Below are 23,270 nucleotides of genomic sequence, written 5' to 3' on the forward strand. Positions count from 1 at the left end.
CCTGGTGTTTCTGTTGGAAATTAAAAACCTCTCCAGGCTCTAATCCCCCCGGAGCCCTCCAGCCTAATTAACAGACTTCACACAGGAAAAAAAGAAAGTGTGCTACATTAATAACAAAATGTAATATATTTCAGCAGAAGAACCGGAGGAAGGAGGAGAAGCGGAGGATCTGAGATCCAGTCTACGTCAATGGTGACATCAATAACACATGTGATTAATGAATTCATCAATGAATTGATTTATGATGAACTGGTTATTGTTGAATATAATATGTATATTTTAATGTAACTAGATGAACTACATCACACTGACTCAGTTAAAGGTGGTGTTGTACTGGACTACAACAATGAAGGAGAGCCTGAACCTGAAAACAAGGTCCTCTGAGGTGGTGACCACACACACACACACACACACACACACACACACACACACACACACACACACACACACACACACACACACACACACTGTTTGAATAACAAGTTGTTGGCAAACAAGCTGCAGCGTCTCCAGGGCAGGTTGTCATGACGACGGAGTAGACATCCCATCATCACCATTCAACAGAGAGTGTGTGTGTGTGTGTGTGAGAGTGTGTGTGTGTGTGTGTGTGAGAGTGTGTTACCTCTTTTGCACACCGCTCTCTCTCCTGGACCACGTCCTGTTCCAAACGTTTACTCTGCAGAGAAACAGCTGATTATTGATGACATCACACTGAATCAGGGCCTGAAGCATCACAACGTAAAGCTGTTATGATGTCATCACCCTAAATAAATGAACCAAATAAAAGATTCACGCTGCTGCCTGAAAGGCTAAACGACAACAAATACATACGGAACATTGTGTTAAAGAAAAGCTGCTGTGATGAAGGGAATTCTGGGATGTTGGTCAGGAGAGGGTTAACGAGCAGACGCTACAGACCATAATGTTATAATTAACTTTGATGAAGTGAAAAAACACTGTGAAAGGTTTTAGCTTTAAAACAAAAACAGCCAACAGAGACCTGTCAATCACCGTGTAGCCCCGCCCCTAAAGCATCCCCTGCTTTATGGTCTGTGTGACTCTAAATGGACCATCATTTACTAAATGAACATCATGCTGTATTGAAGAAGACTTGAAACTAGAGATTGAGACCATAAACTCATGTTTACAATGTTTACTGAGGTAATAAATCAAGAGAGAAGTAGAGTCATTTTCTCATAGACTTCTATACAACCAGAGGAGTCGCCCCCTGGTGGACACTAGAGAGAATGCAGCTTTAACACGTGAAGCTCTGAAGAACTTTATATATTATATATATTATTATTATATTAAAAAAATTATTGTGAAGTAACAGTTTTCACGTGAATCTTCATCAATATGAGCACAGTGTAGTAATACTAAAGTATTATCATCAACACATATATCAACATATATCTCTCTTTAATGTTCTCAGACTCACTGTAACATGAATATAAATATGAACTCTAGTAACATCACATAATGTGAAGCTGTCCACTCATCGCTGTATTCCTCTCTGTCTGTTTCACTGCTTCATGAAGTCCATGAACATAAACATGAAGATGAAACCAATCAGCTGGAGGATCCACAGACTTCACTCTGTAATCTGCCTCCAGCTGTTGACGTCCTTCAAGAGCCGCCTGTGGGAATCAAACCCACAACCTTCCTGTCCGGCTCCTCCAGGTGAGCTTTAATAACCTGTAATGACTTGATATCAACTCAATAAAGAACAGCTGCAGCCTGATATGAGACAGAGGGAGGGAGGGAGAGAGAGGGAGGGAGGGAGAGAGAGGGAGGGAGAGAGAGAGAGGGAGGGGAGAGAGAGAGAGAGAGGGAGGGAGGGAGAGAGAGGGAGGGAGGGAGAGAGAGAGAGGGAGGGAGGGAGAGAGAGGGAGGGAGAGAGATACCTCCCCCACTTTTCTAATATTTCCCAGAAGTCCCGGTTGCGGGGGTGAGATAATCCCTGAGAGATGAGGAGATGAGGAGAGGGAACGAGGGATCGCTGAGCGGCGGGGGGAGGAGAGGAATCCTCCAGCGTGGAGTGTTCTCTTCTTCTCCTCCTTCGAGGATTACGGCGGCATTTGAAACATATTTCGGCGGCGGAGTGAGGGGGGATTAAGGTGTTACCGTGGGGGGGGGGGGTTAAAAGATGGCGGAGCGCGATATTGGAGGGTTAGCGTCGGTGGACTCGCTGATACTGAACAGAGTTTTGTGGGGTTAATGGAGGCAGGCGTGTGTCACCGTGGCAACGGCGAGGTCAAGATGGAGGGTGTTCAGGTGTGAGGAGGCGGAGCCAAGAGAGGCAAAGACGGGAACACTTAAAGTACCACTTCATCTATACAAGTACTTCATCAACACTTAAAGTACCACTTCATCTATACAAGTACTTCATCAACACTTAAAGTACCACTTCATCTATACAAGTACTTCATCAACACTTAAAGTACCACTTCATCTATACAAGTACTTCATCAACACTTAAAGTACCAAAGTACCACTTCATCTATACAAGTACTTCATCAACACTTAAAGTACCACTTCATCTATACAAATACTTCATCAACACTTAAAGTACCACTTCATCTATACAAGTACTTCATCAACACTTAAAGTACCACTTCATCTATACAAATACTTCATCAACACTTAAAGTACCACTTCATCTGTACAAGTACTTCATCAACACTTAAAGTACCACTTCATCTATACAAGTACTTCATCAACACTTAAAGTACCACTTCATCTATACAAGTACTTCACCAACACTTAAAGTACCACTTCATCTGTACAAGTACTTCATCAACACTTAAAGTACCACTTCATCTATACAAGTACTTCATCAACACTTAAAGTACCACTTCATCTATACAAGTACTTCATCAACACTTAAAGTACCACTTCATCTGTACAAGTACTTCATCAACACTTAAAGTACCACTTCATCTATACAAGTACTTCATCAACACTTAAAGTACCACTTCATCTGTACAAGTACTTCATCAACACTTAAAGTACCACTTCATCTATACAAGTACTTCATCAACACTTAAAGTACCACTTCATCTATACAAGTACTTCATCAACACTTAAAGTACCACTTCATCTGTACAAGTACTTCATCAACACTTAAAGTACCACTTCATCTGTACAAGTACTTCATCAACACTTAAAGTACCACTTCATCTATACAAGTACTTCATCAACACTTAAAGTACCACTTCATCTATACAAGTACTTCACCAACACTTAAAGTACCACTTCATCTGTACAAGTACTTCTATAACACTTAAAGTACCACTTCATCTATACAAGTACTTCATCAACACTTAAAGTACCACTTCATCTGTACAAGTACTTCATCAACACTTAAAGTACCACTTCATCTATACAAGTACTTCATCAACACTTAAAGTACCACTTCATCTGTACAAGTACTTCATCAACACTTAAAGTACCACTTCATCTGTACAAGTACTTCATCAACACTTAAAGTACCACTTCATCTATACAAGTACTTCATCAACACTTAAAGTACCACTTCATCTATACAAGTACTTCACCAACACTTAAAGTACCACTTCATCTATACAAGTACTTCATCAACACTTAAAGTACCACTTCATCTATACAAGTACTTCATCAACACTTAAAGTACCACTTCATCTATACAAGTACTTCTATAACACTTAAAGTACCACTTCATCTATACAAGTACTTCTATAACACTTAAAGTACCACTTCATCTATACAAGTACTTCTATAACACTTAAAGTACCACTTCATCTATACAAGTACTTCTATAACACTTAAAGTACCACTTCATCTATACAAGTACTTCATCAACACTTAAAGTACCACTTCATCTGTACAAGTACTTCTATAACACTTAAAGTACCACTTCATCTATACAAGTACTTCATCAACACTTAAAGTACCACTTCATCTGTACAAGTACTTCATCAACACTTAAAGTACCACTTCATCTATACAAGTACTTCATCAACACTTAAAGTACCACTTCATCTATACAAGTACTTCACCAACACTTAAAGTACCACTTCATCTGTACAAGTACTTCATCAACACTTAAAGTACCACTTCATCTGTACAAGTACTTCATCAACACTTAAAGTACCACTTCATCTATACAAGTACTTCATCAACACTTAAAGTACCACTTCATCTATACAAGTACTTCATCAACACTTAAAGTACCACTTCATCTGTACAAGTACTTCATCAACACTTAAAGTACCACTTCATCTATACAAGTACTTCATCAACACTTAAAGTACCACTTCATCTATACAAGTACTTCATCAACACTTAAAGTACCACTTCATCTGTACAAGTACTTCATCAACACTTAAAGTACCACTTCATCTGTACAAGTACTTCTATAACACTTAAAGTACCACTTCATCTGTACAAGTACTTCTATAACACTTAAAGTACCACTTCATCTGTACAAGTACTTCATCAACACTTCAGCGGTCGCCGTGGTGACAGCAGAGACCTGTCCTCAGAGGTCTGGTGATGTCACCTCATGTGAGGCTCTGAGGGAGTTTGGGTGAGAGAGCTCTGCGCTGCTCTCATTGGACGAGGCCGGGATGCAGAGGCGGGACTTCCTGTTTTACATGTTGATGTGTTGATGTGTTGACGTGTTCATGGTGATAACAGCTGATATCAAACCTTCACTCTGAATGTGATAGAACAGACTGTTGACATTGTGAGTGAACACTGGTTATTGATTATTGGTTAATGTTCTCATTTAGTTATTCATAGTTATTCATATTTATTCATAGTTATTCATATTTGCTGATAACTCAAAAACGCTTCTTTTGCAGATTGTTGTGTCCCCCCCCCCCCCCCCCCCCTGTCTGTCATCCTTCCATCAGTCTCACTTCTCCCCCCCCCCCCCCCCCCCCCCCCTCATCCTCCCACAGAGAGCGGCATATGAATCCTGATGCATTGTGGGTAATGAATCCTGGACTCTGCAGGTTTGTGTAATAAAGTCTGAAGTGAACTCAGATAATAATCAGAGGAGCAGACGAGGATCTTATTCCTTCAAACTTTCATCTTCCTCCTCTGAAGCTCATCTCCACTTATTGATTATGGATCAATATTCACTGATCAAACCTCAACACGCCTCAACTAACAGTTAAGATATATATTACACTATATATACAAATACACTACAATATTCACTTTAAAATACAACAAAGACAAGTTTCATCTATTATCAAAAATGATTATTCAATTAATCTACTAATCCATTAATCTACTGATCTATCACCCATAAAACATCACATTCTTCAGCGGTCCTGATGTGCAGACGTTGTGAGTTATGGGATGTGATGAAGCCCCAAAACTGTGATTCATTGGAGAGAATAATAATAATAATAATAATAATAATAATTCCTACAGTTCATCAGGACCTCGCGGCCCGACGCTGTCGGTGCTCGGCCCTAAATCTACACCTTAAACCTGAAACCGATCTACGTCATGTTTTAATGTTTGTTACATTCTCAGTAATGATAACTAAATGATATGATTATTATACATATTACAAACTAAAACTCTAAACAATCATTTCAATGAATCATTTATTTGTTGGTATGTTGGTCAGACACTATGCTACGCTGATTAGTGTAACATGTGTGGTGTTTGTTATAAATGTACGTTGGTGCATAGAGGTGATAAGAAGCTGTACATGGAGGGACTTAGGACCCAGGGGAATGTAGGGGAAGCATGAACCTGTAGTCTGTACCGTGGCAGCAATGTGTAGCATGAGGAAGCTAAGCTAATAAAGAGTTAAGAGCAGTTTGTTCCCTCGTGCTGATATGTTCAAAATATTCATGTTCAAATTGAAACAACAAATATTTGAAGTTTGGACCTCTGTGACCCACAGACGGGTACGCAGACAGACGGTACGCAGACAGACGGGTACGCAGACAGACGGTACGCAGACAGATGGGTACGCAGACAGACGGGTACGCAGATAGACGGGTACGCAGACAGACGGGTACGCAGACAGACGGTACGCAGACAGACGGGTACGCAGACAGACGGGTACGCAGACAGACAGTACGCAGACAGACGGGTACGCAGACAGACGGGTACGCAGACAGACGGTACGCAGACAGACGGGTACGCAGACAGACGGGTACGCAGACAGACGGTACGCAGACAGACGGGTACGCAGACAGACAGACAGACTCACCTTGACCACAGACCTGTCTCTCTCCTCCATCACAGCCTTCATCTCCTCAGCGGTGATGTCATTTCTCCGTTGCCTTGCCAACAGTAGATGTTGAACCAGAACAGAACCGAACCGCTGGACTTCATGGACGGACTCAGAGTCACAGACAGACCGGAGGAGCCTATCCAGGTCCTGATCCAAGAACACAGACCCATCAGATCAACACGGGGCTGAGTACAGACTGGTTTAAACCGTCAGTGGCTGAAGTGAAGACGTTCAGCTTTCATTCAACGGAGAAAACATAAATATCACAACAAGACATTTCTACAGTCACCACATGTTCAGAGGCTCAAAGGTAACTGGACAGTTGTGACAAACGGTTTCATGGCCAGATGTTCTGTCACTATTTCATGAGAAATGATGCCGACAGTAGCATTCAACATGTTAGCAGCTGGTAGCTGATGGAGCTCAGCATGAAACCATGAAGGTGTGGCTGTGAAGGAGAACATTAGGCCGACAGCACACACACTAGGATTGACCAGTTAAACAGTTTGGTACATTCTTAAAAAGAAGGACTTCATTGACGAGCTCACCAACACCAGAAGGCCCAGAAGACCACGGAGGACTTCTGGGTGAAGAGAAACCCTTCAGTGTGTTAAAGTCTACCATCAAGAGACGCCTCCATGACTCTAAAGACAGTTCACAACAAGGTGCAACCTCTGGTGACCCTGAAGAACAGGAAGGAACTAGACTTCAACAGAAGACATCTGAAGAAGACCGACCAGTGTGGGAACAAGATTCTTTGGATGAAACCAAGATGAACTTGTCCCAGAATGATGGAGGAGGAAAGTGTGGAGAAGGAAAGGAACGGCTCACGACCTGAAACAGACCACATCACCTGTCTCATGGTGGAGGCGGTGCTGTGGATGCACATGTCTGGACCTGGGTCACTGTGTTCATTGGTGACGTCACAGCTGATAGAAGCAGCAGATGAGTTCTGAGGTGTTTAAACTATCTGCTCAGATTCAGCCTCACAGTGTAGATGGAGGACGACCTACAACATGCTGTGAACACAACACAGAGCTTCTTATGCAGAGCAACGTTCTTCAAAGGCCAAGTCAGTCACCTGAGCTCCACCCACGAGCAGCTCTTCACTCTCTCTGGAGCCAGACTTCAGTCATTGACTGCAAAGGATTCAAAATAATGATTCTATTCACAATTATGTTAGTTTGTCCAATTACCTTTGAGCCTCTGAACATGTGATGACTGTAGAAATGGCTTATTGTGATATTTTTGTTTTATCCATTGAATTAAAGCTGAAAGTCTTCAACCACATGTTGACTGATTAGTTTAAATCCACTGGAGTCTGTAAAGAGTCACAGTCCAAATACTTCAGGATATACATATATATCATATATGTTAATACATATATGTCATATATGTTAATAAATATATGTCATATATGTTAATAAATATATATCATATATGTTAATAAATATATATCATATATGTTAATAAATATATGTCATATATGTTAATAAATATATATCATATATGTTAATGAATATATATCATATATGTTAATAAATATATATCATATATGTTAATAAATATATATCATATATGTTAATGAATATATATCATATATGTTAATAAATATATATCATATATGTTAATAAATATATATCATATATGTTAATAAATATATATCATATATGTTAATAAATATATATCATATATGTTAATAAATATATATAATATATGTTAATAAATATATGTCATATATGTTAATAAATATATATCATATATGTTAATAAATATATATCATATATGTTAATAAATATATGTCATATATGTTAATAAATATATATCATATATGTTAATGAATATATATCATATATGTTAATAAATATATATCATATATGTTAATAAATATATATCATATATGTTAATGAATATATATCATATATGTTAATGAATAGAAACAATGTTTTTATACCAGGTCAGGATCCTCCAGAGGAACCTCCTCCAGCCTGAGAGACAAAACATATAAATGATAAATATCTAGAAATATAATTGATGAGGAAACCATCAATAAACAGCATGAAGACAAGCAGATGTCAACAACAACTGAAAACAAACACTTGTTTACTCTTTGAAAACTTTGAAAAACACAAGCTGTGTTCATTGTTATGGCTCCTGTAGTCTCACCCTCCTGTAGTCTCACCCTCCTAGTCTCACCCTCCTAGTCTCACCCTCCTAGTCTCACCCTCCTGTAGTCTCACCCTCCTGTAGTCTCACCCTCCTGTAGTCTCACCCTCCTAGTCTCACCCTCCTGTAGTCTCACCCTCCTGTAGTCTCAACCTCCTGTAGTCTCACCCTCCTAGTCTCACCCTCCTGTAGTCTCACCCTCCTGTAGTCTCACCCTCCTAGTCTCACCCTCCTGTAGTCTCACCCTCCTGTAGTCTCAACCTCCTGTAGTCTCACCCTCCTAGTCTCACCCTCCTGTAGTCTCACCCTCCTAGTCTCACCCTCCTAGTCTCACCCTCCTGTAGTCTCACCCTCTTGCAGTCTCACCCTCCTAGTCTCACCCTCCTGTAGTCTCACCCTCCTGCAGTCTCACCCTCCTGTAGTCTCACCCTCCTAGTCTCACCCTCCTAGTCTCACCCTCCTGTAGTCTCACCCTCCTGTAGTCTCACCCTCTTGCAGTCTCACCCTCCTAGTCTCACCCTCCTGTAGTCTCACCCTCCTAGTCTCACCCTCCTGTAGTCTCACCCTCCTAGTCTCACCCTCCTAGTCTCACCCTCCTGTAGTCTCACCCTCCTGTAGTCTCACCCTCTTGCAGTCTCACCCTCCTAGTCTCACCCTCCTAGTCTCACCCTCCTGTAGTCTCACCCTCCTAGTCTCACCCTCCTGTAGTCTCACCCTCCTGTAGTCTCACCCTCTTGCAGTCTCACCCTCCTAGTCTCACCCTCCTGTAGTCTCACCCTCCTAGTCTCACCCTCCTGCAGTCTCACCCTCCTGTAGTCTTACCCTCCTAGTCTCACCCTCCTGTAGTCTCACCCTCCTAGTCTCACCCTCCTGTAGTCTCACCCTCCTGTAGTCTCACCCTCCTGTAGTCTCACCCTCCTAGTCTCACCCTCCTAGTCTCACCCTCCTAGTCTCACCCTCCTGTAGTCTCACCCTCCTGTAGTCTCACCCTCTTGCAGTCTCACCCTCCTAGTCTCACCCTCCTAGTCTCACCCTCCTGTAGTCTCACCCTCCTAGTCTCACCCTCCTGTAGTCTCACCCTCCTAGTCTCACCCTCCTAGTCTCACCCTCCTGTAGTCTCACCCTCCTGTAGTCTCACCCTCTTGCAGTCTCACCCTCCTAGTCTCACCCTCCTAGTCTCACCCTCCTGTAGTCTCACCCTCCTAGTCTCACCCTCCTAGTCTCACCCTCCTAGTCTCACCCTCCTGTAGTCTCACCCTCCTGTAGTCTCAACCTCCTAGTCTCACCCTCCTGTAGTCTCACCCTCCTGTAGTCTCACCCTCCTAGTCTCACCCTCCTAGTCTCACCCTCCTGTAGTCTCACCCTCTTGCAGTCTCACCCTCCTAGTCTCACCCTCCTGTAGTCTCACCCTCCTGCAGTCTCACCCTCCTGTAGTCTCACCCTCCTAGTCTCACCCTCCTAGTCTCACCCTCCTGTAGTCTCACCCTCCTGTAGTCTCACCCTCTTGCAGTCTCACCCTCCTAGTCTCACCCTCCTAGTCTCACCCTCCTGTAGTCTCATCCTCCTAGTCTCACCCTCCTGTAGTCTCACCCTCCTAGTCTCACCCTCCTAGTCTCACCCTCCTGTAGTCTCACCCTCCTGTAGTCTCACCCTCTTGCAGTCTCACCCTCCTAGTCTCACCCTCCTAGTCTCACCCTCCTGTAGTCTCACCCTCCTAGTCTCACCCTCCTGTAGTCTCACCCTCCTGTAGTCTCACCCTCTTGCAGTCTCACCCTCCTAGTCTCACCCTCCTGTAGTCTCACCCTCCTAGTCTCACCCTCCTGCAGTCTCACCCTCCTGTAGTCTTACCCTCCTAGTCTCACCCTCCTGTAGTCTCACCCTCCTAGTCTCACCCTCCTGTAGTCTCACCCTCCTGTAGTCTCACCCTCCTGTAGTCTCACCCTCCTGTAGTCTCACCCTCCTAGTCTCACCCTCCTAGTCTCACCCTCCTAGTCTCACCCTCCTGTAGTCTCACCCTCCTGTAGTCTCACCCTCTTGCAGTCTCACCCTCCTAGTCTCACCCTCCTAGTCTCACCCTCTTGTAGTCTCACCCTCCTAGTCTCACCCTCCTGTAGTCTCACCCTCCTAGTCTCACCCTCCTAGTCTCACCCTCCTGTAGTCTCACCCTCCTGTAGTCTCACCCTCTTGCAGTCTCACCCTCCTAGTCTCACCCTCCTAGTCTCACCCTCCTGTAGTCTCACCCTCCTAGTCTCACCCTCCTGTAGTCTCACCCTCCTGTAGTCTCACCCTCTTGCAGTCTCACCCTCCTAGTCTCACCCTCCTGTAGTCTCACCCTCCTAGTCTCACCCTCCTGCAGTCTCACCCTCCTGTAGTCTTACCCTCCTAGTCTCACCCTCCTGTAGTCTCACCCTCCTAGTCTCACCCTCCTGTAGTCTCACCCTCCTGTAGTCTCACCCTCCTGTAGTCTCACCCTCCTGTAGTCTCACCCTCCTGTAGTCTCACCCTCTGACCATATTAAACCTGGAGCAGCAGCCTGTTAGATGACCGGAGCTCCGCGGCTGCAGCTGCGGAGCTCCGGTCAGTAATTTCAAGTTTATCTCCCTGAAGTCCGGCTGAAACTGTGATTTTAACCCAGACGACCATGATGGAGGACGAGGAGCTGCTAACCAGCTGATCTTCTGCTGCTCCTCTCGGGAAGCTCTTTTCATTTAGCCCGCCGCTGTTTTTCTGTAATAAACTGTAATAAGGTGGCCGAGGCGGCTCCGCTCTGCAGGGAACAGCAGGTAATGAAAGACCGGCCGCCTCCAATAAAGCTCCTCTAACACCGAGCTTACGGCCATCCAGCCCAGCCCAGATCGGGCCTCATTAACACGCCCACACACACACACACACACACACACACACACACACACACACACACACACACACACACACACACACACACACACACACACACACACACACACACACACACACACACACACACACACACACACGATCACAGAAACACCAGCAGCATCCAAGAAGAAGTGGTTCACACTTTGTGTTTAGGGTAAACAAACGTATGTCTTTATGGTAAACAACTTTTATGTTTATGGGTAAACAAACCACACTCACTACATTTAAGATTAGGCTTAAGACTTTGTTTTGACAACGCTTAGAATTAGAGCTGGTTCAGGTTTATAGTTAGGACTGACTCAGGTTTATAGTTAGGACTGACTCAGGTTTATAGTTAGGGCTGGCTCAGGTTTATAGTTAGGACTGGATCAGGTTTATAGTTAGGACTGGATCAGGTTTATAGTTAGGGCTGGCTCAGGTTTATAGTTAGGACTGACTCAGGTTTATAGTTAGGGCTGGATCAGGTTTATAGTTAGGACTGGCTCAGGTTTATAGTTAGGGCTGGCTCAGGTTTATAGTTAGGACTGGATCAGGTTTATAGTTAGGACTGGATCAGGTTTATAGTTAGGACTGGCTCAGGTTTATAGTTAGGACTGGCTCAGGTTTATAGTTAGGGCTGACTCAGGTTTATAGTTAGGACTGACTCAGGTTTATAGTTAGGACTGGATCAGGTTTATAGTTAGGGCTGGTTCAGGTTTATAGTTAGGGCTGGCTCAGGTTTATAGTTAGGACTGACTCAGGTTTATAGTTAGGACTGACTCAGGTTTATAGTTAGGACTGGATCAGGTTTATAGTTAGGGCTGGTTCAGGTTTATAGTTAGGGCTGGCTCAGGTTTATAGTTAGGACTGGCTCAGGTTTATAGTTAGGACTGGCTCAGGTTTATAGTTAGGGCTGACTCAGGTTTATAGTTAGGGCTGGCTGGCTCAGGTTTATAGTTAGGACTGGATCAGGTTTATAGTTAGGACTGGCTCAGGTTTATAGTTAGGACTGGCTCAGGTTTATAGTTAGGGCTGACTCAGGTTTATAGTTAGGACTGACTCAGGTTTATAGTTAGGACTGGATCAGGTTTATAGTTAGGGCTGGTTCAGGTTTATAGTTAGGGCTGGCTCAGGTTTATAGTTAGGACTGACTCAGGTTTATAGTTAGGACTGACTCAGGTTTATAGTTAGGACTGGATCAGGTTTATAGTTAGGGCTGGTTCAGGTTTATAGTTAGGGCTGGCTCAGGTTTATAGTTAGGACTGGATCAGGTTTATAGTTAGGGCTGGTTCAGGTTTATAGTTAGGGCTGGCTCAGGTTTATAGTTAGGGCTGGCTCAGGTTTATAGTTAGGACTGGATCAGGTTTATAGTTAGGGCTGGATCAGGTTTATAGTTAGGGCTGGCTCAGGTTTATAGTTAGGACTGACTCAGGTTTATAGTTAGGACTGGATCAGGTTTATAGTTAGGACTGACTCAGGTTTATAGTTAGGGCTGGCTCAGGTTTATAGTTAGGACTGGATCAGGTTTATAGTTAGGGCTGGCTCAGGTTTATAGTTAGGACTGACTCAGGTTTATAGTTAGGACTGGATCAGGTTTATAGTTAGGACTGACTCAGGTTTATAGTTAGGGCTGGTTCAGGTTTATAGTTAGGACTGGATCAGGTTTATAGTTAGGACTGACTCAGGTTTATAGTTAGGACTGGATCAGGTTTATAGTTAGGGCTGGTTCAGGTTTATAGTTAGGACTGGATCAGGTTTATAGTTAGGGCTGGTTCAGGTTTATAGTTAGGACTGGATCAGGTTTATAGTTAGGGCTGGTTCAGGTTTATAGTTAGGACTGGATCAGGTTTATAGTTAGGGCTGGTTCAGGTTTATAGTTAGGACTGGATCAGGTTTATAGTTAGGACTGGATCAGGTTTATAGTTAGGGCTGGTTCAGGTTTATAGTTAGGGCTGGTTCAGGTTTATAGTTAGGACTGGATCAGGTTTATAGTTAGGGCTGGTTCAGGTTTATAGTTAGGACTGGATCAGGTTTATAGTTAGGGCTGGCTCAGGTTTATAGTTAGGACTGGTTCAGGTTTATAGTTAGGACTGGATCAGGTTTATAGTTAGGGCTGGTTCAGGTTTATAGTTAGGACTGGATCAGGTTTATAGTTAGGGCTGGATCAGGTTTATAGTTAGGGCTGGTTCAGGTTTATAGTTAGGACTGGATCAGGTTTATAGTTAGGGCTGGATCAGGTTTATAGTTAGGACTGGTTCAGGTTTATAGTTAGGACTGACTCAGGTTTATAGTTAGGACTGGTTCAGGTTTATAGTTAGGACTGACTCAGGTTTATAGTTAGGACTGGATCAGGTTTATAGTTAGGGCTGGTTCAGGTTTATAGTTAGGACTGACTCAGGTTTATAGTTAGGACTGGATCTCTGTATCTCATGTATCTCAGTTTTCAGGAAGAAATAATGAATCGCTTGACAAATTAATAAGCAGATTAATTGATGAAATTCTCAGATGTCTCTGGTTGATCAATGCAAATGATGAATAAAATGTCCAAAAGAGAGAAAAAACACACACACAGTGAACCAGCTTCACATTATTCATACACACACTTCAGCCCGAAACACACAAACACACACATTTACAGAGGTAAAACAGGACGCCTCTTTCTATTAGAAAAACACACACACACAGACACACACACTCCTGACAGATGGAACATGCTCCTCCATATTCCGTCCCTCATAAAGACGACTGTGGCCTCCAATATCAATTACCCTCTCATCCTGGGGGGGAGGTAATTAGATTTTCTGCTCTATTTGGAGGATGAGAGCTTGTTTCACAGCTCTTAACGAGACTGAGGAGGTGAACAATGAAGAGGAGGAGGAGGAGGAGGGGGAGGGGGAGGAGGGGGAGGAGGAGGAGGAGGAGGAGGGGGAGGAAGAGGAGGAGGAGGAGGAGGAAGAGGAGAAGGAGGAGGAGGAGGAGGAGGAGGAGGAGGAGGAGGAGGAGGAGGAGGAGGAGGGGGAGGAGGAGGAGGGGGAGGAAGATGTGCGTGTGTTGGTGTGTCTACATACTCAGCGGCCTGCAGCACTTGACGTGCACGAAGAAGAGCCTCGTCTCTCTCCTCATTGGCCAGCAGGAGGCGTGACATCAGAGCCTGATCTCTGTCCTTCTGAGCAGCTAACACCTCCTCCAACACGGCTGAGGAGACGAGGAGACGAGGAGACGAGGAGACATCATTTAAGATATATATGTACGCTTTGATGTTGTTTGTTCTATTCAATTTCCCTGAGATGAATAAAGTTGATTTAACAGTCCTGTTGTCTGTTACTTTATTTGATATGTGATAGTTTAGTGTTCACACATTCCTTGTAGGTGCAAGCTTCCTTGGCAATAAACGGTTCTGATTCTGATCAATAACTTAAACATGTTTAATAAATGTTATTATATATTATTTAAATACTTGATATTTATATATTGCTGCTGTTGGTAGATGGAGACTTCCTGTTTCTGTGATAATCCTGCTGGATTAAAGTGACACACACACACACACACACACTCAGTCAGCTCTGTTAAATCAATATTACATCGTTGGTTAAACACACACACACTGTTCTGTTAAACCAACAACTGCCTCGTTAACTGTCACCTCGTTACTGTTTAATTACAGCGTGTGTGTGTGTGTGTGTGTGTGTGTTGGTATTAAACAGTGTGCATGAAAAATATTCAAATATTTAAGAAGTCGAGGTTGGATTAGATCTGATTAAGAGGAGAGTAAACTGCAACATACACCTCCTCCTCTCCCTCTTTCTTTTCTCCTCCTTCTCCTCCTCCTCCTCTTCCTCCTACTCCTCCTCACCTGCAGGTCTCTCCCAGCCTAGAGCCTCCCTCTGCTCCTCTCTCAGCTCCTCCTCCACCTCCCTTCTTTGCAGCTCCTTCTCCTTCTGGACCAGCTCCTCCTGCAGCTGAAAAAAGTCTGGTATTAGTAGCTCGCAATACCAGTGTGTAAATACATATATATATATATACATATATATATATGTATATATAAATCAGTTACACTAACTGCAGAGTGCAGATATATGAATACGCAGAGACTGCGTCTCCTCTCTGCTCTGACTGCAGCTGGGAATGCAGCGCGAGGCTGCTGTGAGAGCTTTGGGGCGGCTCACGGCAGCTCCCGCTGCTCGTTCACGACAGTAACTGCAGAACGTACGAGCTTTAACGTCAGAGTCAAAACACCAGAAAAGTCTCCAACAACACCAGAAAAAGTCACCATGAGGGTTTGGAAAGTCACCAGATTTAGCGAGAAAGTCGCCAATTTGGCAACACTGGCCCCGGCTAAATATGTCCCCAGAGCAACATTGGATGTAACAATAGTTCCTATCACATATTAAACCAAACTAAAATCCATCTTCATAAAAACAAGTTGAGCTCTAGCCCTACTTTTAGGCCTCTGCTCAAAAATTGCATACCCATACTAAAAAGACTGTATTTCTGTAACTACAAGGTCTATTTTAATAATGTTGATGTTATAATAATGGTACCACTTGTGAGATTTGTTCAGATGTGTAAATATCAGTGTATATATTACTGGTTAAGACTAAATGAAGATGGCACACAACTCAAATTGAAAAATTTCAGGTTCGCCTGAAAAGAAAAGCACTTTTATTGTTATTATTTCTTTGGAATGATGCAGCTGAAAGTCTAAAAACTCTCCCAAATCATAGCACAACATGTGAACAGTCTCTCTGCAAATTTTGACTTTGATAAAGTGAAGCAGAACAAAGTTAGAGAGGTTTTAGTACAGAGAGGTCAGGCGAGGTCAGCCAAATTTTGAACCAGCTGTTCAATGTAATTTTATATACTATATAACTATATATTTCACTTGTTCTATCACTAATAGCATTCAATCTATCCAAGCAGTTTGGCATCATTTTGAGAGCCTGAATCCTCTCTGAGCCTGTTTCTGTCTCTCATCCATGGGATTTTCTCGTCTGAATTCCAGTTGCTCTGTGTCTACGGAGGCATATCTCAGCCTATCATTGGTCGATTTCAGTCAATGAACCCTCCTTCGACGCGTCAGAGCCTCTAGAATTGAGCTGGGATGACGTGATATTGATTGACAGAATTGTTAGCCAGTGAGAATCAATACCGCGCCGTCTCTCGTGATGCGTAAAAACTGATACGCCAAAACTCAAATCGTACCCCCCTTGCCCCCCTACTTTAGAAAAAAAGCCTGCTTTCTCGGACACAGTTCAATGAGACACAGGATATACATAGAAGACATGTTCTAGCTCCAGAACCAGAAAAATATGCTTTGTCTTCATCAATATCAGCTCAAAGGTGAGGAGCGGTTATGATTATTATCTGTAAAGCGGTTTGTGGTTTTGAAGATATCTCTGGAATCTGTGTGTTGTTGGCGTGCTTTCTGCTATCTCGGTTTGGCTGGTTAGCCTGGGGTACCAGAAGCTCACAACAAGAGTCAATAGCAACAGCAGAATAAGCTGTTTGGCATTGGCAGAGAAGATTTGGCACATTTTTCATGGGCACAACCCACATACTAACCCTAACCCTGCTGCTCATCCCACAAATGCATGTTCCTTACAAATATGGCCCCGTTTCAAAGGGAACGAAACAGGCTTTCCAACGGTATGAGATTTATTGACAAGAAGCATTGTTACAACAGAGAAATAATCTACCAAACACTAATTTCCTTACTTTTTGTTCTAAGTTTATACAAGTGTATATATACATATATAAGTGTGTATCTGTATATTGATACATATAGAAGTGTATATATATATATACATATAAATAAGTGTGTACATGTACCTTTTGGTTGATCTCTCTCAGATTGTCGATCTCTTTCAGTAAAAACGAGGCGTTTTTGTCTCGATCAAAAGTCGCTGTGATTGGTCCAAACATGACATCCCGATGAGAGCTGGAGGAGACAACAGTAACAGAGTACATGAAGTAATTAGTACATTAAGTACATACTGAGCCATTATCTCATACTCAGCTGCTATATTCAGAACATTAATATCTCATAATTATTATTAAGAAACCTGAGCAGAGAATGTCGTCTCTGTTTCTACCAGCTTCTCTTGGATCTGGTGCATGTGAGCGTGCATGTGTGTACATGTTAATGCATGATAGTGCACGTGAACGTATGTAAGTGCATGTGAGTGTGCATGTTAGTGCATGTGAGCGTGCACAATAGTGTGTGTGAGTGTTAGTACATGTGAGTGCATGTGAGCGCATGTTAGCGTGCATAATAGTGCATGTGAGTGTGCATGTGAGTGCATGTGAGCATGCATATGAGCGTGCATTATAGTACATGTGAGTGCATGTGACTGCATATGAGCGCGCATGTTTGTGCATGTGAGTGTACGTGAGCGTGCGTGTGAGTGTGCATGTGAGGCTTCGTGTACCCGACTAAAATATAAATATGGGAACATTTGAGTTATCAAGTTCAAAGATGAAATAAGCTCCGCCCACATTATTAGTTGGCAGGTGTTCAGTTTTGGTAACGGCATTTCACAGATTACAAACATGCATGAAGACATCAACACTTTTAACAAATGATTGTGATGTAATAACCCTGAGTGGGACTCAAACCTCCGGAGCCTCTACGTGAGGTTACAGGACTCCTCTGAGTATCTGTGAGTGTGAAACACTGATACTCGTACTTCTTTCTACACTAAATAAAGCCCAGAGTCCACACACACACACATGATGGGAATATCTATCTGCAGCGGGTCAGCTGCTGGTCAGCGAGGCTGTGATTGGTCGGGACCCCGGTGACATCACCTCGCCGTGTGTTTCATTAGAGAGTCACCTGTGTGTAGCGCGGTCAGGTGTTTTAACCTCACATTATCAGAGAGACGAGGGCGTCGCTTTAATAAGCAGCTGCTGCCTCTCATCTCACCTTAAAGGTCAGACGGCGTAATAAAGCGAGTAAATAAGACACTCTGTCTTTTATAATATCAGCTGCTTCTAATCAACTCTACTATCGTTCTATTTCTGTCTGCCTCGTTCTGACTCCAACTAATAAAATAGAATCTAAATCTAATAGGTCACATTTCAAACGGCTTCACACAATTCATCTGAAAAGCATCAAAATGAGACAAAAGAAAAACACCCGAATTACGGAAAGTAATGAAAAGCAATAAACTTCTTAATAAACATTTCATCATTAATTAATCTCGTTGAGTATCAGAGACTCGGAGCTGATCAGCATCAATACGAGACGTTACACTTCTGATTGTAATATTAATGTGTTCATGTTTTATTGTTTGAAATGTTTTAACTCAACCTGAGTGTCCCTGTCAGTCTCTGCTCAGGGAACACGTTTAATAAAGAACAACAAAGGAAACAAAAATACACAATAAACATGTTTCACTACAATAACAAGTGTTTATGTGTTTGCCGTCATTTTGTAATCATGAAGTGAAGCGACGTTAGCCAAGACCACCTAAACCAAGACCACCTACACCAAGACCAACTACACCAAGACCACCTACACCAAGACCACCAACACCAAGACAAACTACACCAAGACCACCTACACCAAGACCAACTACACCAAGACCACCTACACCAAGACCACCAACACCAAGACAAACTACACCAAGACCAACTACACCAAGACCACCTACACCAAGACCACCAACACCAAGACCACCAACACCAAGACAAACTACACCAAGACCAACTACACCAAGACCACCTACACCAAGACCAACTACACCAAGACCACCTACACCAAGACCACCTACACCAAGACCAACTACACCAGGACCAACTACACCAAGACCAACTACACCAAGACCAACTACACCAAGACCACCTACACCAAGACCAACTACACCAAGACCACCAACACCAAGACAAACTACACCAAGACCACCTACACCAAGACCACCTACACCAAGACCACCTACACCAAGACCAACTACACCAAGACCACCTACACCAAGACCACCTAAACCAAGACCACCAACAGCAAGACAAACTACACCAAGACCAACTACACCAAGACCAACTACACCAAGACCACCTACACCAAGACCACCAACACCAAGACCACCAACACCAAGACAAACTACACCAAGACCAACTACACCAAGACCAACTACACCAAGACCAACTACACCAAGACCACCTACACCAAGACCACCTACACCAAGACCACCTACACCAAGAGCACCTAAACCAAGACCGAGTGAAGACCAAGTTCAAGACCAGACCACTAACCCATAACCTAAAACCACTAAACCCCAAATCTAATTTGGGGTTTAGTGGAACTCTGGATCTCACCTGTCATCAGTGCTGAACAGGTGTCTTCTGAGGGCGGGACTACCAGGACCTCTGGAAGCTCCTCCTCCATCAGGGCCGTCTCCACAGCTCTCTGCCCGAGGAGAAGGGCCCCGGCTGGGGGAAAGGTCTAGCTCCATCTGCCTTTTACCTCCTGGAGGTCTGGAGGACAAAGGAGAAACAGGAGAGACAGACCTCCTGTGGAAGAGGGGTGAGACAGGAGAGACAGACCTCCTGTGGAAGAGGGGTGAGACAGGAGAGACAGACCTCCTGTGGGACAGAGGGGAGGGGGAGCAGGAGGCCGGAGGTTCTGGGAGTTGGTTAGGGTCTGAACACAGAGAAAGACAGACAGGTACCAGTCAGTAAGACAGTGGGACACAGTAAAGAGATGGCTATATGGGTGAGTGAGTGAGTGGATGAATGAATGGATGAATGGTGAGTGAGAGCTTGACTGAGTGGATATTCATATGGACAGATGGATGAATGAATGGATGAATGAATGAATGGATTACCCTGAGGCCATTCAGTCTGGTCCAGGCTCAGGTTGGTCCCAGATCTGTAAGTCAGAAATATTTCTTTATGTGATGAACTCTCCAGAGGATAAATAGATTCTAATGACTATGATTGTATTCTAGCGCCACCATCAGGAAAAACTGTACATGTTGAACTGCTGTTCAAACTCTAAGAACAGAGAGATCCCCCAGGTGCCAACCCTCCCTCAACGCATCGAACAACTCAGCAGCCGATCAGATGACATCAGAGTACTAGAGGTCATTGGGGGGTGAAAGGTCACTGAGATATGCTGGAACTAGTTCAAAGTCAGATGAATGTTCATAATAGGGCTGCAACGACGAATCGATAAAATTCGAGTATTAAAAGAGTTGGCAACGAACTTCATTATCGATTCGTTGTGTCGCGCGATTATTACGCCGCTCAAGAAGTGGCGGAGATGTTTTAAGTGTTCAAAGCTCGGTCGCCTGAATACTGCAGCTGAATAATGGAACAGGACTCCGGGTCTATTGTGTGGGTTTTTCACTGAACTGGGGCCGTGATTAAGAGGGACGGCCGGGGGAACCTCACCGGCCCGGACACGGAGAGGACTAACAGGTTGATGCTCTCTGGACTCTGTGGGTGGTGGTTCATGGCCGTTCTTAGTCGGTGGAGCGATTTGTCTGGTTCATTCCGATAACGAACGAGACTCCGGCATGCTGACTAGTGACGCGGCCTCGTGCGGTCGGTCAATAAAACACTTGGTTTGTCTTTCAAGCTGCAGCTTTCATAACGAGCACTTTCAACTTTTAGAAATGTTCTACCTGTCAGGGTTGCTGAGTTGCTGGGCTGAGTTGCTGAGTTCTTGTGTTGCAGGTGAGGGCAGACGCTGTCGCAGCTCCTGGTTTACTCTTGGATTATCTGAAAAAATAAAAACAGACTCTGTTTACATAGACCACCTGTCTGTCTCTTCATTCATTATTAACCAATCATTAGCGAGCAGTAATCCTGTCGTCATGTCGAGCTTTCTAAATACTTGCAGCTCATCAGCAGAGCAAACACACCTCTAACATCTCGTTAAGGCCTCGTTACGGCTCGTTAAGGCTCGTTAAGGCCGTCTAACGGCTCTCATTAAGAGCGGAGCTCCTCAGGTGTAATTAAAGGAGGCAGAAATGTTAAACGCTTGTTAAATCAAAAGTAAACAATAAACACAGAAATAATTTAGATACTTCAATCGGTGTGTGTGTGTGACATCCTTCTGCACTGGCACCACTCTGTGAACCGTAGTGGTCCCTGACGCGGTCCAAGACCTCCAGTCTGTCAAAAGGATTCATCTCCCAACTCTACGACACCAGAACCAAAAGTCTTGTGAAAGTCCAAAGCTTGAAGACGAAAAGAAATAACAAAGCTACACTCGAACTCATCGACACGTCCAGATGAAGAGCCTGGACTACCTTACAAACCAGACAGGAAGAGGAAGTCCAAGAAGAAGCCCAACAGGAAGTCCGACAGGAAGTCCAACAAGAAGTCCAACAGGAAGTCCAACAAGAAGTCCAAGAAGAAGCCCAACAGGAAGTCCAACAAGAAGTCCAACAGGAAGTCCAACAAGAAGTCCAACAAGAAGTCCAACAGGAAGTCCAACAAGAAGTCCAACAAGAAGTCCAACAGGAAGTCCAACAAGAAGTCCAACAAGAAGTCCAACAGGAAGTCCAACAAGAAGTCCAACAAGAAGTCCAACAAGAAGTCCAACAGGAAGTCCAACAAGAAGTCCAACAAGAAGTCCAACAGGAAGTCCAACAAGAAGTCCAACAAGAAGTCCAACAAGAAGTCCAACAGGAAGTTCAACAAGAAGTCCAACAGGAAGTCCAACAGGAAGTCCAACAAGAAGTCCAACAAGAAGTCCAACAGGAAGTCCAACAAGAAGTCCAACAGGAAGTCCAACAAGAAGTCAAACAGGAAGTTCAACAAGAAGTCCAACAGGAAGTCCAACAAGAAGTCCAAGAAGAAGCCCAACAGGAAGTCGGACAGGAAGTCCAACAAGAAGTCCAACAAGAAGTCCAACAAGAAGTCCAACAAGAAGTCCAACAAGAAGTCCAACAAGAAGTCCAACAAGAAGTCCAACAGCTCCTTCAAACTAAATTCCAGCTCCATCCTGATATAAACTGAACGAGTCGACAGGAAATACAGACCAGACAATAGAAACCAAGCTGGTCTGATTAAAATACAGCATTTCTCCTGAACACGTCCATCTGCATCACTGGGGAGAGCCAGACTGGTTCTAGACTGGTTCCAGACTGCTTACAAACGCCACGTCAGGCTATGAAGTCCTGGTTCTGATGGGGTCCGTTGTTCAGACCTCTGACATGTGATCACGTGTGTGTAAGAAACTGATGAATCTGATTCTGCGTAGAAGCGAGCGAACGCATAGTTTAAACAGTTTGGCTGCTTGAGACTGGTCCTTGTCCTGGTCCTGGTCCTGGTCCTGGTCCTAGACCTGGACCTGGTTCTGCTGAATTCCAGTCATAGAGTAATTGAGCGTTGTCACTTTGAAACTTTTCTCATTCCCTGCCGTCCTCTGCCCCCCCCCTTGTGGACTCAGAGCTAATTGAGCTTCTTATTATTCATGTACAATTACAGAAGTGATAATGTGTTAAATCCTTCTAAATGACCATTCATGCCTCGCGCTCGCTTTGAAGTCTCGTCAAAGATGGAAAAATCTGCAGAAAAAAGGGAAACTCCAAAGGCCAATCAGAGGAGGGGGGGGGGGCTGTCTCCCCCTTTCTTCTTCATGTAATATGAACTAAAGTCCATTAATTTTTTAAGCTGTATTTAATACATTTTGTGCAGAAAGTTTTGTGCAGAGAGAGTCGGTGTTCCAGCTGACTGCATGAATATTAATGACGGTGTTACGATGATTAAAGAGGCTTCAGCTCAAATCCGCCTCAATCCGCCTGTGATCCACGCCGCCGAGTCCACGCCGAGTCCACGCCGCCATCATGAATTTAGATACGGACATTAAGCCGGGGGAGGCGCTCACTCTCACACACACACACTCACACACACACACATTATACATACAGTAAGTACTGATTTACAACCTTTCATCCACTGTTTGTTTCTGTTGGAGCTGAAACTATTACTACATTCATCAATTAGATGATCAGAAATATTTTCATATTTA

The 23,270-nt window shown here is 43.7% G+C and overlaps 2 protein-coding genes across 5 annotated transcripts in view; both read right to left on the reverse strand.

Annotated features, from left to right (window-relative positions):
* baz1a (bromodomain adjacent to zinc finger domain, 1A) overlaps nt 1–199 on the reverse strand; it is a gene marked incomplete at its 5' end in the record, with an annotated part of 19,141 nt that extends 18,942 nt beyond the window's left edge. The window contains one exon of the mRNA XM_079174638.1: nt 186–199. Coding sequence (XP_079030764.1) covers nt 186–199 — 14 coding nt within the window. The remainder of the gene's footprint in view (nt 1–185) is intronic.
* A 306-nt stretch (nt 200–505) lies between these two features.
* Nucleotides 506–23,270, reverse strand: part of LOC306707724 (uncharacterized protein) — a 30,438-nt gene continuing 7,673 nt past the window's right edge. The window contains exons 3-11 of one of the 4 annotated variants that reach the window (XM_079175302.1): nt 20,914–21,010; nt 20,113–20,156; nt 19,604–19,928; nt 17,117–17,225; nt 15,141–15,246; nt 14,356–14,482; nt 8,199–8,232; nt 6,221–6,391; nt 506–676 (exon numbers count right to left, since the gene is read on the reverse strand). In XM_079175302.1, the coding sequence (XP_079031428.1) occupies nt 551–676; nt 6,221–6,391; nt 8,199–8,232; nt 14,356–14,482; nt 15,141–15,246; nt 17,117–17,225; nt 19,604–19,928; nt 20,113–20,156; nt 20,914–21,010 (1,139 nt within the window). In that variant the 3' untranslated portion in view covers nt 506–550. The other 3 variants (XM_079175303.1, XM_079175305.1, XM_079175304.1) reach the window with 3 other exon arrangements.

The sequence above is a fragment of the Pholis gunnellus genome, assembly GCF_910591455.1.
Source record: "Pholis gunnellus genome assembly, chromosome: 15".
In the NCBI taxonomy this organism is placed as follows: Eukaryota; Metazoa; Chordata; class Actinopteri; order Perciformes; family Pholidae; genus Pholis; species Pholis gunnellus.